The sequence below is a fragment of the Monopterus albus genome, unplaced genomic scaffold (assembly GCF_001952655.1).
Source record: "Monopterus albus unplaced genomic scaffold, M_albus_1.0 scaffold4.1, whole genome shotgun sequence".
Classification (NCBI taxonomy): Eukaryota; Metazoa; Chordata; class Actinopteri; order Synbranchiformes; family Synbranchidae; genus Monopterus; species Monopterus albus.
In genome coordinates this window covers 5,161,282-5,179,837 of record NW_018127884.1, presented here as the reverse complement: position 1 = coordinate 5,179,837, position 18,556 = coordinate 5,161,282, and the positions used below count along the sequence as shown (strand labels likewise).

Below are 18,556 nucleotides of genomic sequence, written 5' to 3'. Positions count from 1 at the left end.
ACATAAGAGAAGGATAAAAAAAGAAAAAGTGCATATTTTGTCTTTGTCAGAGTAGACAGAGAATGACAAGCAATAAATATCACCAGCTAGAATCGAACCAACGACATTTACTAATACATGGTCAGTGTAAACCTTTAATTATTTACACGTAGATCAATCCTTGTTTTGTCGAGCACCTAATTTTGTATTTGAGTATACATTTGAGTATGTGGTTCCCTCTTTAGGCGACGTGGCCACGTTGGTTGTATTTGCTTCTTGTATTAAATTCCTTTTCTTTTGTTAATGAATTATGTTTTGTCAACAGGACAAGAAGCTCATGAAGGCACTGTTTGACGTACTAGCTCACCCACAGAATTTCTTCAACTATACAGCACAAGAATCACGAGAAATGTTCCCTAAATCCTTCATCCGCTTCCTGCGCTCCAAAGTCCTGAGATTCCTTCGACCTTAAAAAGGTCTGCCACTGATTTTTCATAATAAGCTTAGATTAGATACTGGCCACAGTATCTGTTTTTGTCACTGACCCCTTTAAGATTATTCTATAGTTATCAGTTTTCACCTGACGTGATACTACATTGGACAGCACACTTAATAAAACTAGTCCTGAAGGCAAAGTGGGCAAGCAAGTGAACTTTTAACTGGAGCTTTAAGAGGAAGAAAATGATCAGTGAGGCAGTAGAGAGTGTGGACCTCCAGGGTCGTCCTCAGAAAGGAATCAGGATCCCTTCCCTTTGTATGGAAATTTGGAAATGTGTTTAAGTAGCAGAAGAATTATGAGTTTATACAGCAATTTATACATGAGTTTATACTGATGATTTTAAATTCTTTAGATTTTAAAGTCACCATCTCAGTATTCAAATCCAAAGCACAAATCGGTATTATAGCTAAAAATTGTACATGCTAACATTATGAGAATTCTGCTAATAACGATGTGATGAAAAACAAATACATTGGCAGAACAGACATACACTGATTGTCTGTGATACTGTATCTAGTTTTAACATAGGGTACTTTCACAGTTAGAAATGAATTATTGACAGCAATACTGCTAAACCCCTGAAACAAACACAGTATAGCACAAATGTTTTCTTTGGGACATTAGCACTACTGAAGAAGTAGTGGTACCACAGAAGCAATTATTCTGATCAGTGTTTTGTAAATGATGTAAAAAGATTTACGTGAAATGCTAATGTTTTGTAGCAACTACATCCATTTTTACAGTATAGCATTGCTGCAGTTGCTGGTGGCCCATGTATTTGACGTTCTGATGTGTCTGAAGGAGTGCTACTGTTCCGAAAAACCTTTTCACTGTCCAGAAAATTTCACAGTGGCTTTCATGCATTTGTGATCTACTGAGACACTAGTATGCATTAATAGGCTGTATTTTGTATTGTGGACTTGCGGCCAAAGACAGTTCAGATACTCAGAGAATTGGAAGTTATATAGGGTCATGAAAAGAAAGTCTTGTAATATAGACCTGAGCGATTCACCTTTTTTAGATGATACATGTATGTATATTTTTATGGTTTTGTACATCTAATATGCTGTAAATAAAGACAGAAAAAGTATTTTGTGCTTTTCTAATTCTTCTGCTCTGCTTTTCTTTTTTTAAATATTATTTCTTATTTACTTTTATTTATGATCTGGAATATTAAGAAACCACGCTATTTTGTACTTACATTTAATTTATGTACACTTGTTTGGGGAAACATTGTATCAGCTTTCTGACTTTATTTATTTGTATTAATATTGTCTACTTACATGCATTAGACTGTGCATGTTATATATCCTTTAAGTTATATATTCTAAACCGTTGGTCCTCAGATCTGTTTTTGATCTTGTCAAAACCAATGGTTGCGTTCGTTTTAAACTACACCTCCGCACCTGTTCACCAGCAAGGGCGGAGTGTAGCTCTGCTTGGACGGGTTTTCAAAGGTTTTCTCTACATTCATCAAATGTGACCGATTACATCATCATTTTGTCTGCACATCAGGTTTAAAAACCAGCCGGTCGGTTGTTATCCAATATTTTACCTCCCGCCGGGACATCACATATTTACTTAACCGAACATAAATAAGCACCATCTCCGGAAGCTGAGAGTCAGCTGCCAGGAAGTCGGGGCTGTTTATCTGTGAATTAGCTTGATGGCTAAAGTTTTCATATATTAGCGTGTACTTCACACTGCTGGTGTTTGTGGAAACACTACTTGAACATTAGACCTTTGGAAACTGGGAATCTGTGACAGTCTGTCAAAAATGAAGTCTGTGCTTTTTTTCGAGGCTTTCTTTTTGGCTTGTTTTGTGCTGTTAAGTCAAGTGGCAGCGAAGGTAAGGCTAACGTTAGCTAGATTAGCTGGCGTAAGAGTCAAAGCTGCAGTAATTGCTTGGTAAACTGAAGTCTCGTCTTTTTTAAATCTCTCCAAAAATGAATTCACGTTACTGTCGAGTCTTGAAAGCTAGCTCTGTCCCGAATTTGACCCGTCAGACGTTGATACGTTGCCGGATTTTGCTAACACTAGCTTGCCAGTCTATAAAAACTGAATTTTATAATTCACACGAACGCAAGATTTATTGTTGTGTAACGTTAACATTTTGTTAGTTATAACTCAGTGAACCTAATGAACTGGTAACCGAGGGTACTGCGTAGGACAGCTAACGTTTTCTTTAGCTGCTTGTAAATCGCGGACAGTATCTACGATGGAAAAGGAAAATACTGCCTTAAACTGTTGTTTTTAGACAAATTCTACAATTGCAGCACATGTAGACACGCTAATATCTGGCCTCAAGCTCATTAGTCTTGTTTCTGAAGTAATTGTTTATCATTAATGATTTTATATGAAACGCCATTAACACCAGGTAAACTACTGCTAACGATAACAATAGCTTTATTTGTAATGCACTTTTTAAAACATGAAGTCAGTAAGATGTTTTATATAATTTTAAAATGAGGACAAAGCAAAGGGAAGGACAGTAATATAATGAAATTAATAAAAACAAACTTAAAAGCCACATAAAATTGTATAATAGTGTGTGTGTGTGGCTGTTATCAGTGAAATATGTGTGATAGCGGGAGAAGAAGATGGGGCAAAACAAGCAAGCAAAATATTTTTGATTTGTTACAGAATTCTGAAGACATCCGTTGTAAATGCATCTGTCCACCATACAGAGAGATTGAGGGACAAATCTACAAGCAAAATGTTTCCCTCAAAGACTGGTAAGTTAAGCTGCATCCCTACATTTCCCTAAATGATGTGAGCTGCCTGTTTCCTGCTTGTAAATGTGACTTTGTTGTTTCTCAGTAACTGTCTTCATGTAGTTGACCCTATGCCAGTGGATGGGAAAGATGTGGAGGCATACTGTTTACGTTGTGAGTGTAAATATGAAGAACGGAGCTCAGGAACCATCAAGGTAAGTTGACTTTTATGTATGTGTGCCAAAGAGCGAGGAACTATCGGCAATTTTATATCCAATGGATATATTAATTATCAGTTAATCTATTGGTTATTTTTGATCAATTATTTGGTATGTGCAAATAGTGACAAATCATAATCTGCCCTTATCAAATTGCTTGTTTTGTCTGAATACTTAAAAATGCAAAGATATTTTGTTTACAGTGATTATAAAATTAAAATAAAGCAAACAGTCCTCACATCTGTCTATCTAACTCTCTGTATGACTTATGCAATCAACGTTGTGTGTACAGAATAAGTCAACATAACAGATGTACAGTATGGACAGTCAGAATAACAAACTGCATTTTAAACATATATGAAGAACATTTTATCAACATGTACTGTATGAGGAAAATGATTTTGGGGAATGAGCCAACTTCCAGGTGTGTAATAGGATTTTGAGACTACATGACTGCATTTGAGGCAAAACCCAAACACATCATTCACACACACAGTGGAAGGAAACAAGCACATTAATTCATTGTGTTTCTTGTGTTTGGTTTATACACATGTTGAAGGAAACCAAACCAATCAGTAATTGTTCCATACCTTCAGGTTACCATCATAATGTATCTCTCCATTTTGGGCCTACTGCTGCTCTACATGGTTTACCTGACTCTCCTGGAGCCCATGCTGAAGAGGCGTCTGTTTGGACACTCACAGCTTATCCAAAGTGATGATGATGTTGGGGTATGTGTTCCTCCTAATATTACATGATTGCAGCTCATAGTGAGAAAGGACAGTGATGCTTATATTATGGTAATTATAGTTACTCTAAACTCTTTCTTGTCTTAAGTTTTTTTTTAAATGTGTTTAAATAACCTGTCTTTGTGCAAAATATGATGTGGAATTCACCCTGTGTGTGAAAAGAGTTTAACAAGGTTATGATTCTCAGAAGTAATTTTTAAACCCCTTTGTATGGGAATGTTCTGAATAAGTTGAAATGTCCAAATTACTAATAATTTTCCATTTATCAGGCCTTTATTTAAAATTGACATGAAATTCAAATTTGAGAGCTACTTCAAACACAGGGAGCGATGTACGTTTTTTTCAAAGTGCTTTCTCACTGTGTCAGGCTTTTATATGTGGGAGGGCTCACTGGAGAATCCATTAGTAACCACAGTCACAGGCAACAGACTGGAGCAGGGAAGGAGATCACGATGCAGGCAGCTTGATCCATTTTCTGTTTATCTTTCCTAAACATGGAAACTATGGTTTTAGAGTAACCCAATCCTTAACCTAATTTCTGAGACAAAAATACTGTTAAAATGATCATGTGTTGAGATATGTTTACATATTAAAGGGAAATGGTAACTGCCTTTGCCTCAGGGTAGAGGGGGCATTGTTGCTACCTTGATGTGTTTTCCCTGCCAGAGTTCAAGCACGTTTCTTTTTGGAGGTCTTGTGCTGTATAAAAATGTGATGAGTCAGATGTCGGCAGTGAAAGTTTTACACTGGGCAACATGATGGTGTTCTCCCAGATCTACTGGTATTTGTGACTTTGTTTCCAGTTGATGACATATCAGCAGAAATACAGCATGATCTCAAAGCCTGTACTGACAGTTTTGATCTAATATTTGTACTACAGCAACTTGCTCCTGTACTGGAACTAGGGCCGAAACAGAGGGAGAGAAATTTGTTAAGAAAGCCAGTAAAACTAGAAGTTTTGTTTTGGTTTTGTTTTCAGGACCAGCAGCCTTTCGCCAACGCTCACAACGTTCTGTCTCGTTCACACTCTCGACCAAACATGCTGAACAAAGTGGAGCATGCCCAGCAGCGCTGGAGAAGGCAGGTCCAGGAACAGAGGAAGTCTGTCTTTGATCGTCATGTTGTTCTCAGTTAAACTGCCCTGTGAGCAAGAGTTATCTGTGGAGCAAAAAAACAAAACAAACAAACAAACAAAACCCTGTGACAGAGCCCTTGGTTTATATTACTTAGTTTTTCTCATTTGCACTTAGTACCTCATGAAGCATGATGGTTCCTGGGTGAACAGGGTAAAGACGTCCCTAACAGATGTATAGTCAAAGCTGGGAACTTGTTTATTATTATTATTATTATTATTATTATTATTATTATTTTATTATTATTCTGCAGGCAGCACAACAAAATTACAGTGAATTTATTTTGGCACAGTCTTGAATAAACAGTTGAAAATCAGAATGTTTCTAAATTTGCAAAACTGCCAAGTCACCTGAGAAATTGTGATGAAAAGTGTGATGGTGGAGACAAATAAATGTGAGATAAACCGTGAATATTTTATAATTTTTCTCTTACTCTTGCTTTCCGCACTGTCAGTCTCAAGAGCACTCTTGTAATTTTACAAATCAAACTAAAATGTCCAGATGTTGGTCGGTGCCAGTCCTCATTGTTCGACCGTCCTCCAGCAGTAAATGATCAGTTAGCATGTAGCCGGTGGATATTTTCCATCCAAAAACTAATATATCTTAGATGTACTGCTGTCAGCACAGGAGAAAGCAGCTAGTGTGGATTATAAATTGTTCAACCTTCTTTGAAAATGCATGTTTTGTAATGAATATTTTGTAAATGTGTTATCAGTTATTAAATAATGTCAGGTAACTGTGAAATCCATTTAATGCATTACACTAAATTTGATATTTGGAAGTAGTTTTGATTAACTTCATTGCAGAAATCGATGCAGTTTCTTGGTGATGTCTTAGTAAACGTAGCCGTGCTATCGTTCTGACTCTGTTGAAGACCCCATTGAAATCGGTGTCCTCTTCAACTGCCTAAATCTTATCTCTAGTCTTTTATTTTGGCACTTCTTTGTGCTTGGTCTAACACCAGATCCAGTGCCTGTTGTCTAACAAGCGGCGTTGGTATGACAGTGGTGTTGTTCTGTGCTCAGAGAAGTATATTTTGTAAATATTTGGGTTGTGTATGTGGGCAGAGTGGATGAAGAACCACTGCTGGGAGACCTGTGAAAGTGTTCCTTTACACATGATTCCTTTATCTTTCAAATAAATTGTTACATTTGTGATTCTTGCATTTGTAAGGTGTCACCTTTTCTTTGTTCGTTACATTGGGCAAGTGCCTAATCAGCAACTTGTCTTTAAATGGCATGAGCATTTTTCCTAGAGCTGTAGTGATCAACCAGAATTTCTAGACAGGGTGGAGAGTTTGCTTTATTTTTGTGATTGTTGAAGTGCAGAATCATTTCAAGGGGAATATGTAACCTGGTAAAAGTGGATGTCCATACAGAACCACCTTGTGAAGCAGGGCCTCAAGATCTGGTAAAACTTAAGGAGCTTGTTGTGCATATTACCAAACACATTTGCAGTTAATCAAATAACCAGTAAGTGGTAGGTAACATCACCTTTGCCTGTTTGTAGATTCACACATGATTTGTTGATGTGATTTCTACTCTGCTGAAGTTTGGGGCTGAGTAAATCACTGTTTATTTATGTTGATTCTGTTGGCAACAGTTTTCTGATCATTTTGCCAAAGAATCTGACACTGAAAAACACTAGATAGGGACCAGGCTCTGGTAGTTTTGATCAATGCGCTTTCACATAAAAACTTTATTATTTAATTTTGACAAAATGCCACTAACTTATAGCACATTTATTAACTTAAAGCGCCTGGAAGCCATTGGGAAACGGGCAGTTAAAGTCAAAACGGAGGCTTCACGAATTACAAAAGTTTGATAACCCCTATCATGTTTTCATTTAAGTGATTTCCATGCAGCGGCGTCATCATTTCCTGTGCAGGCCACTTTTCCTTTTTTTCCTCCGGTGCCAGCAGTTATACAGAGGAGCCTATTTTTCCGCATAAAAACTTTTCAAGCTGCACAGACAGAAGCGACAGAGGATCTGTTCAACAATGGATCACTGACCAGACGCTGCAGCGACACAGAAAGACAGGTAGGACCTTTGTTTCATCTCCTTAAATGTTGTATATACTGAAGTCTAACGACTTTTTAAAGCCTTTTATAGTAACTTGCGGTATTTATAGCATCTTTGCATCGTTGTGTTCATGAGAAAGTGTCTGTGTTTTATAGTCTGTTGTGTTGTTGACATGATTAGCAGTTTCTGTGGTGATTATTTACAGATGCTGGCGTTGGTAAATGTTTTTCTGTCTAATCCGCTGTTTTATGTTGAGAGAGGAAAAGTTCTTCAGTTTTTGTGCTGCATTTGCCACGGCGAGCCTACAGGGGGCGCCCCAGTCTTTGAATATGATCTGTCACAAATCTGTCTTTTGTTGCGCTTCAGACGTTGTTCCTACACTCACCTGTTTACCTTTTCCTTCCTGTCCCAACAAGTTTAATTCCAATCATGTTTTAATAGCTTTCTGAGACGTTTTGCCAGTCCTACTTTACACAGACACGTAAATAAACTCCTCCATGTGAATCATTACACAAGTATCTTACCATTGCTCTACTTTCAGCCTTCAAGGTTTCTGAGCCAATAGTCTGATGTTGTGGCCGTTGTGTGGTGAAAAACAAAAATGTCACGAGTTAAAGGAATGTCTTTGTGCTAAACTTTGCTCCTTGCTGCTCCAATAGCACAACATGTCGTGAAAGTGTAGCTGCAAAGCAATGTGGTTTTCTGACAGAACATTTCAGTTCACTCTATTTGTCATTAATCAAAGAATGAGGAGGTTAGTTACAAATGATTCTTGCTTAAATTTACCATTCTTCCACTGTATTGTTCTTATTCACTGTTGTTCTATCTATTGCATCTTGTATTTGGTAAATGAGAGTGGTACATACTGCTGCAAAAACAGAGATCATAGACACCACACATACACATAAGATGGTGATAGATGGGTGAAGTTGATAGCGGTTGTCTCCATGGGTCACTGACTGCACCATGGAGTCTGCATGAAATAAAAACAGGTTAAAAATGTGCCTGAGGCTGTGGGGCTGCAAAATATGAATAATCAAACACTCCTGGTTATACCCCCTGAGCAGCAGCAGGCTCAGAATCAGATTTACCAGCCAAGTACGTTGAACACACAAAGAATTTGACTCCACTATAGTTGCTCTCAGTGTGCTTTGTAAGGCAACAAGAAAATATTTAAATAAGAAAAAATAAGCAAAAAAGAAGACAATAACAATCTACAGTAACATTTTGCTAAGTAGGAATGTTGTTCATTCAAATGTTAAAATGTCATTACTGTATTGTCAGGTTCTCTGAAGAATTCACTTGCAGCTTATTTCAGTCTAAAGAGGTGAGGTTGTGTTTCCCAGTCAGTGCTGTCAGGCTATATCTAAGGCCCATGTGTAGGAGTGTTGATGGGGCACGTCAGCCTGACTCAGCTTAATCTTGGAGTTTAAAAGGTGCCAGTTTGTTTCTGACAATTATGGGGTTTATCGCACACATATATATTTTTGTATTAAAATCAAAGCAGATTTTTGTGCAGTGATTTTGAGTTTCAGTCGTCCTCTTTTCCAACTGGTATTTCCATGCTTCCCCCAACCCCTTGGAATGTGCACAATGTGAAGGAAAAGATCTGAGATGAATTTTTGGAGTGTAGGTGGTGAAAGCCCCATAGAGCTGTGCAATCATCCCCTCGAATGTCTGAGGATTTGAGATTTACTGCGGCTTCTTAACAAACACGCACAAAGTTTAGGGATTTTATTTTGAGAACATAAACATTAATTCCCTTGGGACTGCAGTTTTAGCAGGTGTATTATCATGAGAATGGGAAGGAAGACAGAGGTGAACATGAGAAGATTTACCGTACAGAATCAGAACTGTACAGAACACTAAAGTATTTACATTTCAACTTAGAGATTTTCTGCTTGTGCTTTTTGCCTCACTACATTTATTGTTTATTTTCTGTCTTACAGATTCACATTAATAATACAAAATATAATCATTAAATAGATGATGTATTATTAAAGGTTAATATAAGACTTTGATCACACCCTAATGCACCAATAATAATTTTATAATAATATACATTGTGAAATGGGCCCAACTTGTATATGAAATACTTTTGTTTTCCTGCCCATTTTGAATACGCTTTTACTTGTAGCAGAGTGTTGCTACACATTGTTATTGCTACTTTTACTTAAGTAATAGATCTGAGAACTTCTTTCATTGCTACCTGGCATTACTTGGAATAGATGCATGTTATGTTTTAATTTGAACTTTGTTTGGTGCTCACATGTCAGCCAAGTGGAGGGTGTGGGATTTAATGAGGAATCCAGATGGCAAACAATGGACTCCAGGAGTTTAAGCTTAGGTTACTGTGTGGTAAAACATCCAAAACAAAGAGAAGTCAGTTCCTCTGTCATCTGTCTGAGATGATAAGACACTCCAAGAGAATGAAAGGAGCCGGTTTTATGGTTGGCGAGAGTCTTTGTAAAGATGTCACTTGTTAATTGAAGAATTAGTTAAAAAAAACTAATTTTTGCTTGTGTCTTATGTGTTGCTATTGTCTTGTATTGTGAAATGTATGAATAGGAGATGTGCTAAATATAGAAATAAATGACATTAATATCCTTTAATGGGTATTGATCAAATGACCACTATAGAAGTTTGGAATTCATGTGGCTTTCTCGTCTTATTTTTTAGCCATTTGTCTCCAGATGAGAGCACACAGTATCCAGTCTGAAATAGTTTCCATGAGCTGACATGACAAAGATGCTCTTTGTTATTTAGCGTATGCTTCAGAACCACACCAAGTAGTTTAATTTGGTTGGAGTTGACTCAGACCTAGGGGGATATTACATTTTTGGTGAATTACAGTTTTGTGGTCAGCTCCACTACAGAACTTGGATTCAACTCCAAAGAAATGATGCTTTAAAACAAACAACAACAACAAAAACACTATTTAACACCATATGCAATAGTGGAATGTAATATGAATATTTATTTAACACCTCCTTATCTTAACACCAGGTTGAAAAGCAGTGTGAGATAGCCATCAGTGATGCTGGGTGTGGCTCTGTGTCTCCTGCCAACTCCGTGTTTTGTTGCGCCTGTAACCACATGATGTCGTTGAGTCCCGGAGTACACCTGTACATCACTGCAGGCTGGCAAAAACAAAACGCTCAATGACTCTGCTGTATTTTGATGTCTGCTTTACTTGAATCTTACCATTTTATGTTATTTTATACTTTCAATATGTGTCAGGGGCATATAATGTACTTTTTACTGCTCTGCATTTACCTGATGGCTGTAGGCCAAGTTACAGTACCTACTTTGCAGATAAAGATTTTACGGTACAAAATGTGATTGGTACTGTAATATTATATTCCAAACAAAAATGCTAAACTATCCTCTCAACCACATATAACATTAAAATGCCGTTTGTACATGTATGAATGTTACTAGTTACTTGTACAGGGACTCGCTGTTCTACCTGACCGGGTCTAACCTACAATCAGCCGGCCAGTAAAGCCCCTCGGGGCAGTGAATGATCAGCTCATCAATGCTGGATTCCCCCGGCGCACAGTACCTGTTTGTTTTGACTGCTTGAGGCCAGTGTGTCTGCTGCATGTGATGTGTTGCTGGTTAAGGAGAAGATTCTAACCTTCCATGATGTTACTGTCGGTGCTACGCTACCTGTTGGAATTAATTTCACTACTTTGGGACTGTATGCGGTTGTGTGAGGAAAGATGTGGCGATCACCGGTTGGATTTACTAGCCTTGGAGCGACTTGAAAAGGGAGTGATGCTTCCTCTACTCTGTGGGACTTAATGGTAAGTAAAAACACCACACGTTACATGTTTGTTAATGCCTTGTTTCTGTAAAGTTAGAGAGAATAGTTGTAAAGCTGGAGAAGTTACCATGTCTGCATTATGCCAGTTAAAATATGGGGTTTCTCAATTACCCGCTTTGTTTAGGGGGTTACACATCTCTTCATCAGTACATATACTGTTGTTTACCTGTCAATGGAGAAGAAATTCAAATTTATTAATGTTGTCGTGGTTCGTTGTGCTGCTCACTTTCAAAGTAACACCTGCAGCAGGAGTTGTGCATGTTCATGAACTATCCTCTCATTTTTAGGCAGAAGCTCTCTGGTTTTTATCATTCTGAAATAATTACAGACTATTTGGAGTGATGATGAGTGCCAAACTAATCTAGAGGTTAAATGGCTGGAAGTGAGCATGCCATGGGATCTTTAAGTAACATTTTGAATGTAGGTCTTTTACTTGAGACACAGTATTTTTACACTGTGGTATTATTACTTAAGTAAACAAGTTGAGTACTTCTACCCACACTGCAAAGTGGCTGCAAAGACATGAAAAACAAATTAAAAAAAAGCACAAAATGGCTACAGGATCAAAACAAGCACAAAGGGACACAAAACAACTACAAGAATACAAAAACTGATTACAAATCACATGGTCTTTTACATATCTGTACCCAGGGGCCCCATGTCTCGCAATCCGTCTATGCCAACAGCACAAAAACCCAAAGGTATTTACTATCATGTACAACACAAAAAATCCTCACATTTGTGAAACGGCATATATTTGTCATTTAAATTGCCAAAATGTTATTAATAAACAACATCTGCTAAGTGTCAGATAAATGTAGTGCAGTAAAGGTGCAATATTTTCCTGTGAAAGGTGTTGAATTGAGAGTAAATGGTGAAGTAACGAACAAATAGTCTGTCTCAAATTAGTACACAAGTAAATGTACTTCGTTACATTCCACCACCGCTGCTTGGTCACACATTCATTTCTCACAAATGAAAGACATCTTTGTGAAGCTGAAATGTGTTCCCATTGACCCGTGGAGGGTTTCTTCGTAACAATGTGCTGCGGCGCTGGCAACATAGTTCCATCCCATCAGCAGCGCCTTCAACTCGTGAATATTCATCCACACTCCTCGGCCCAGCGCGACAATAAACAAGGGCAGAGGGGCTGAATGCCTGGCCGACGAGGAGGAGGATAGAGGGGGGCAAATCCCGAGAAAAGTGGGGGGCAAACAAGTCGTCTCCATGGCAACAAGCCCTGCCTTCCACTCTGGCAGGCTGTGAGAGGCGACTTGGAGGCAGGAGGCCTTTTTTTTTTCTCCTTCTGCTTTTTTGTCGGTTTCGGTTGGAAAGACATGAGTCGGAGTTTATTGAGAAGGACAGGTATCCGGCAGAACCAGCCAGAGTTTTTCAAGGTGTAGACCGACGGGATTTGTGCCTCGCAAGGGGATTATAATCTGAAAATGTCAGCAGAAGCAGCCATGGATGTGGGGAGAAACTCGGAGGTAAAAGCCGCCTGCTTTTTGAAATGTTATTGAGGAGACGGAGCAGAAAGGTCAAACCTCTAGCTGCCAAAAATAAGAGTCCGAAAAGAAAGAAAGAAGAAAAAAGTTGTAAAGGTGTTGTAGAAAAAGTTGCAAGGTGCGTTTAAATGCACTCCTAATCTCCATGTGACCATATTTGGTCATCGACATGTTAAACGATGTACTTTTTTTTAGCTGACCCTCTGAATGAAGAAAAATCCCAGAGGAAACAGGCAGTAACCGGGTTGTAATTAGACCCTAGTTATTGTCGCTTAAACACTCCTAACGTCAACCCAGGCAGCAGACAAGTAGAAAAAGACAGGAGACTAGATCAGGCTGAAGTCACTGTTTACTTTTCCTGTTGTAGTTTGGACTGTGGGGGAGATTTTATTTTGTCTTGGGAGATAAAAACCCGCATGAAACTAAGTGTACAAACGTTGGAAATGTTTGCTGTGTATTTTGACTTGTATGTGTACACAGGCTTCTTACAAGATTACACACATGTACTTTTTATTTGTCAAACGTGGAGCAAATTCGGGTTTATTTTCTCATGAGCTCCTGCACTTGGGTGAAAAAGAAATCTGGTTTGTCTGTCAAATGATGTGGATTTTAAAGCTGTGTAAACATATCCAGTTATTAAAGTAACATTCACACCTTTAAAACAACAAGTGGTGAAGGCACTGAGTGCTTTGTAGGCGAAATATAGGAAGCTTTGTTTATGTCTTGTATGTTTATATGTGATTTATTTATTTTTAAATGAAATTACAGCTTAAATCTGTATGGTTTCATCTTTTTCAGTATAATGTAGTAGGGCTGTGACTGGTTTTCTTTAGCTCACTTTTTTCCTAACCCCGTTCTGTTGTGCAGACCAAACAATGACCTTCCTATGTCACTTGATGAGACTTTAAGTAAAACCTACTGAGAAATTCTTTCTTTACTTTACTGGGGGTGAACCTAGCATTCAACAGGCACTTTTAAAGGCACTGTTGTTCACACGACATCCTAATAATAGTTCAGTTTGGAACAGTTTTGTTCAACATCATGATGAAGGGAGCCTCAGCCACAGGTCTATTTGTCTGGGGGAAGTATTTCTGTGTCATATGGTTTTGGGAGATTTCCTAGTCAGAGATCTTATCCAGTATTGTTCAGATCATAAGACCATCTTCCTTAACGTCACCCCGAAGCTCTACTAAAGTTAGCAACCACTGAGAGAATGCATCCTTTGATACCAAGAGCATCTGCTTTCACATTTCATTGTCTCTCATGGAAGCATTTGCTAGAACCTTAAAATGATGAGAGGCAGAGATTTTAGTTTATACTTAGACAGTATAATAGCAGTTGCTGGCTGTAGTCTGTGGCTGTACTGTAGCACGTTTAAGATCACTTTTGTTAAAATCACACACCTGATTTCACGTCTGTATCAGAGCAGCACTTTTAGGTGCAAAACAGAACGCTTACAACTGTGGTCACCAGAAGTATTGAAATGCTGGAAGGTAGTTTTCAGTGTTGAAATCAATGGAGCAAACTTTTGGTTTCTGAGTTTTCAGCTCCGCATTGTAATTCTGAAATGTCGGAAATCATCTTAATTATTCCCCAGTCTTTGGCAGTGTGAATATGAGAAGCTGCCCATCTGTTTTCTGGAAGTGCTAGCTACTGTTGAACACTTGCAATGTATGATGACAGTGACTCTTAATCTTCCTTGACTTACAACCTCTGCAGCTAAATAGATAAAGTTTCCTTGGCTTGCTGCAGGTGGCATCTCTTTGCTGCATGATTAATAATAAGCAGGCAGATACAGTATAATTTGTTCTCTGTACTATATGTAGCATTATAAACTGTAATCTCCTTATGCACTACATATTTATTGGATTATGTTGATTCAGTGGGATCTTTGTGATGTTTAGAAAGATTCTGCGCATAACATGACATCACCGTGTCAACATTAACATTCCATGAGATGTTCTGCCTTCATTTATTCAGGGTGTTTGTTTACATGCTCAGCTGTGAACACTTGTCAGAGCCCACTGATGTGCAAATTTATGTTGAAATATGATTTTATTTCATGAGGTGGTAAAGTTGACTGTGTGTTGGTTAAGAGAAGTTGAGCAAAATATCGAGGGAAACAGATTTTTGAGTGAGTGATGACACCACAGGTCTTTGTGCCACTTCTTTATCTTCTTGCACTAGCCTCATGATATTTATATAACATTTGGAGGTGATAAACACTGTCAAATGTAATAGAGAAAATGAGCGACAACACAGGTGACTTGCAGCGAATCTTTGTTTTTGTTGACTTTAGCTGTGACATAAAAACAGAGGCAGCCAACAATAGATGTCTACTTTTGTGTCAGAGTTCAGCTCTGTGACACAAAGTCTACCCCCCCGCTGCAGCTCAGATGAATATAAGCCTGTTTTCCACATGCCTGCCTCTTGCAGCTGTGCATGCTCATATCTAGGTTACGCAGAAGGGTTTTCCCTCTTTCCCACAAAGTGAAAATGTGCCATGATTACTCTGAAAAAAGAAGCTGAAATGGCAAAAAAGGGACATAAAAAAGAGTCCAAGAATTGGTTCCACCTGGTCAATTGAGCTATACAGTGGCAGTATGGCAAACCATGTGGTAAAGTATGGGGATAATTATATAGGTACAACTATATGTAACTTCCATTAGCATCAACATTTGTGGTTTTCTTTTACATAGAGACAGTAAGACTGTCAGGGCTTTAAACCGGCCTCCTGAGTGTTAGATTATGAACAGCATACATACGTAGATCCAGCATATAGTACAGTCTTTCACTTTCACATGGGAATTTTTGCTTTCTCACCATGTTTGGCCTGCAACATCTCACATGCACAGATCATATGTGTGTTTTATGCTTTTATGTGGACTGCACTTTCTTGGGTTGAGTATCAAGAGCTGGATTCCCTTCTACCAGGATATTTATGCAGCTTGATTCCCACACTGCTCCGTTAACTTGATCTGACTCAGCCAGCTCAAGTCTCTTTTTGTCTGTTGGGGACAAAACTGGTCTTTCTGCACATATTGAGACAATGCTATGGATCTGTGTGTGGGCTCGTGTCTGTTAATGAGTTGTAATGTGTGGAAAGAGTTGAAAATTTGCAGAGATGTTCACTCTTCCTTTCCACATTATGTCTTGGCTGCTTGTAAGCTCTGCAGTGGTTTGAAAACCCTTGCTGTCAGGTTGCTGATCAGCAGAACTAGAGGCCAGGTCAGCCAGAAAAGCCTTGTCGCACGAGACATAAGAAGACATAAGACCCCTGTTCATGAAAGCTGCTGTGTCTGCTGCTTCGTGTTTTAGGATAAACAAAGATCTTAATGTAGACTGTTGCATAAAACTCTGTTGCACTCTCATAGATTGATCAAGTACCAGCTGCTGAGAGAGTGTGTATTTGAGCATAGTCGTTGCTGAATGAAGGAGAAGCTTTTGGCATCGGGTCCAGATGTTTCTGCCTCTCTCCCTCTAAAAACATTTTTCGATTTTGGTCTGATGGCCACTGCAAATATTAGTACATTCATGTGTGTAGTGGAGAGAACTGTATCATGATCTGTCAAATGTGACAAGGCCAAGGACGTGGATTCTCTTTTGAAAGCCCTTTACCTAACTGGGTCTCTCTCTTTCATGCATACACGCACAGCTGATAAAACACTTACTTTTTAACCACATCTTCCTCTCAAGGACACAGTGAACACAAAGGGCTCTTTTACTCCAGCCCAAACAGTCTAATGGAGACACAGATTTTGACCCATTTCATGAATATGCTCTTGTTGTGGAGTAAAATAAACGTAATTGATGTGCCCCTCGTGTAATCAATTAATATGCTGTACTTCTGAACAGGAACAAGATTAAACCAGGAGAAATTCTGAAGTGGCTCATCAGGATGTGTGGAATATCTTAAAACAACAGTGTGGCTTTTAGTTTTATGTCAGAGCCAAAGACGTGAACTTGTGGAATTTTCATCTTTCTCTGTTGTTTGAAGTAATAGACATAAACCTCCAAAAGTTTAGGGATTAAGTTTCTTTTTTTAGAGTAGGGAAGTAAAACTTCCAACATCCAAGGCTGGATGTCTTGCTTGACAAAGCTCTTAAGTAGTAATGGGAGTCAAAGTGCAGACCAGTAGCTGGAAAGTGCAGGTGTGTGATTTGGTAGCTAAGGTTATAAAATTATTGTTTTTATTTTTGTTTTTAGGAGTGTTAACGTGTAAAATAGACTAACGGTCTATCCTGTCAAGATACAATGACATGCGAGACGCCATCAGTGTCTGGATGCTTACTTTGTGCGCCATATACTGTATATGGGTTGTTCACTTCCATCCTTAATCCTATTTCTTCCACACTGTTTTTATAAACCTTTTCATGATGTTCAGATAAATCCAACAAACAAAGGAGCTCTTCATGCTGCCAGGAGGATGCCATCATGCTTTCTACTGTGCAAATAAGGAATGTGTCTATGCGCTGTGTGCATACCCTCCATTGTAGTACGAAACGTCCGCTTCCTTGGAAACCATGAACAGACCTGGGCTCTGCAGTTCTCTTCAGCTTTACAGAGTTTTTTTGTGTTTTAGTTTACTGTTAAGGTTTTCCACCCCACAATTTTTTACCTTTCCCATCAGTGTTGCAGCTGCAGCATTACACAGTTTTGATTGAAAAAGCTGTAAAACCCAGTGTACGCCACCTACTCGGCACCAAACAGGCTCTATAGCTGGTAAACATCTGGAAATGCTTCCTTCATGGTAGAGACCAAATCAGAGTTAAAAGGAGAGTAAGTATTTTACTTATATTTATCACATGACCAGAAACACAACTCTAAATTCAGGCATATGTTGCTCTGTGTTCACATCAACTAAAATCTTCTGGAGAACTGAAGAATGCATGTGCCCATTTGTAGTTTTTTAGGTAAACAAACACATTAATGTGCTTTCATGTTTATGGTTAACATTTCAACAATCATTATCATATGTGGCATCAAGAAACAGAGGTAACTGAGCCTGAAGCTGTTGGTTTCTTTCCATTTACCATTAGCTTGTTGCTGGTTCAGGCATCACAAGGAAAATCTGCCCTGAATCTGGTTGAATACACTTTAAATGTACTCTAGAGCTCTTTTAGAAATGGCTGTTTACAGCCTGTGATTTTGTGTAGGGAGATGGTATCACATCTCAGGAAGTCAGATGGCTAACGCCTTGGTGTTTACACTGTGACGTCCACCTCGGGCCTCTCTGACCCAGTTCTCCAATTGTTGCTCTCTGTCCAAAAAATGAAAATGATGAATTCACGCAAATAAACATAGCTCTCGAGCTAATATAACACAGGTGTGTAGAACTGACTATTTTAAAATGTTGAGTATACTTTTCTCTATTCCAGTCAGCTAATTTTATTTTCATTTTTTCTATTCTTTGTATGTTTACTTTTGAGGTGTTACAACTTAAAATGACAGAAGCTTCATGTTTTTGATCAGAGAAAAAGAGTTGGAGGATATTAAACATCAATTCCACAAACATACACTATTTTTTCAGCAAGTATTAATCAGAAATTATATTTTACACAGCTGCCAGTGTGCCTGGCTTTTGTTGTACCTACTGATTTTTGACTTAGGTGCTCTGATTTATAGAAATTGGTAGACTTTTATGTTTGAATTTCATGGATAAATCCTACGGCTCTGTGTGCATTACAGGAAATATAAGTTCCTACCTTTGCTGTCCAATTTTATGTCAAAATTCTTTTTAAATGCACTTTGAGTGTAATGTTCATTTTACACTTGTACACACAACGACAGGAGAGGCGAGTTCTAAGCAGGACAAGACAACATCGTTCTTTGTGTTTCATGAAAACAATGATGGATGCCCGGCCCTCTTAGTGTGGTCCACAGTTACAGGAAATAGCTGACAGCAGGA

The 18,556-nt window shown here is 38.5% G+C and overlaps 3 protein-coding genes across 6 annotated transcripts in view; all 3 read left to right on the top strand.

Annotated features, from left to right (window-relative positions):
- Window positions 1-1,554, top strand: part of scube2 (signal peptide, CUB domain, EGF-like 2) — a 21,546-nt gene extending 19,992 nt beyond the window's left edge. The window contains exon 24 of the mRNA XM_020608669.1: window positions 305-1,554. Within this exon, the coding sequence (XP_020464325.1) occupies window positions 305-451 (147 nt within the window). The 3' untranslated portion in view covers window positions 452-1,554. The remainder of the gene's footprint in view (window positions 1-304) is intronic.
- A 527-nt stretch (window positions 1,555-2,081) lies between these two features.
- Window positions 2,082-6,446, top strand: tmem9b (TMEM9 domain family, member B). Of its 2 annotated transcripts, none has more exons than XM_020610838.1 (5): window positions 2,082-2,327; window positions 3,122-3,213; window positions 3,299-3,407; window positions 4,007-4,141; window positions 5,139-6,446. In XM_020610838.1, exons 1-5 carry the CDS (start codon window positions 2,256-2,258, stop codon window positions 5,292-5,294), a joined length of 564 nt encoding a protein of 187 aa, XP_020466494.1. In that variant the 5' UTR covers window positions 2,082-2,255; the 3' UTR covers window positions 5,295-6,446. The 2 variants fall into 2 exon arrangements, with proteins under 2 accessions (XP_020466494.1, XP_020466501.1); XM_020610845.1 differs by lacking the exon at window positions 2,082-2,327 and adding an exon at window positions 2,459-2,855.
- Window positions 6,447-7,200: 754 nt separating this feature from the next.
- The window catches only part of dennd2b (DENN domain containing 2B), a 44,527-nt gene continuing 33,171 nt past the window's right edge, over window positions 7,201-18,556 (top strand). The window contains exon 1 of one of the 3 annotated variants that reach the window (XM_020605779.1): window positions 7,201-7,332. The gene's annotated coding sequence lies outside the window, so the exon portion shown is untranslated. Of the gene's footprint in view, window positions 7,333-10,964; window positions 11,124-12,110; window positions 12,631-18,556 lie in introns of those variants that run through there. The other 2 variants (XM_020605787.1, XM_020605770.1) reach the window with 2 other exon arrangements.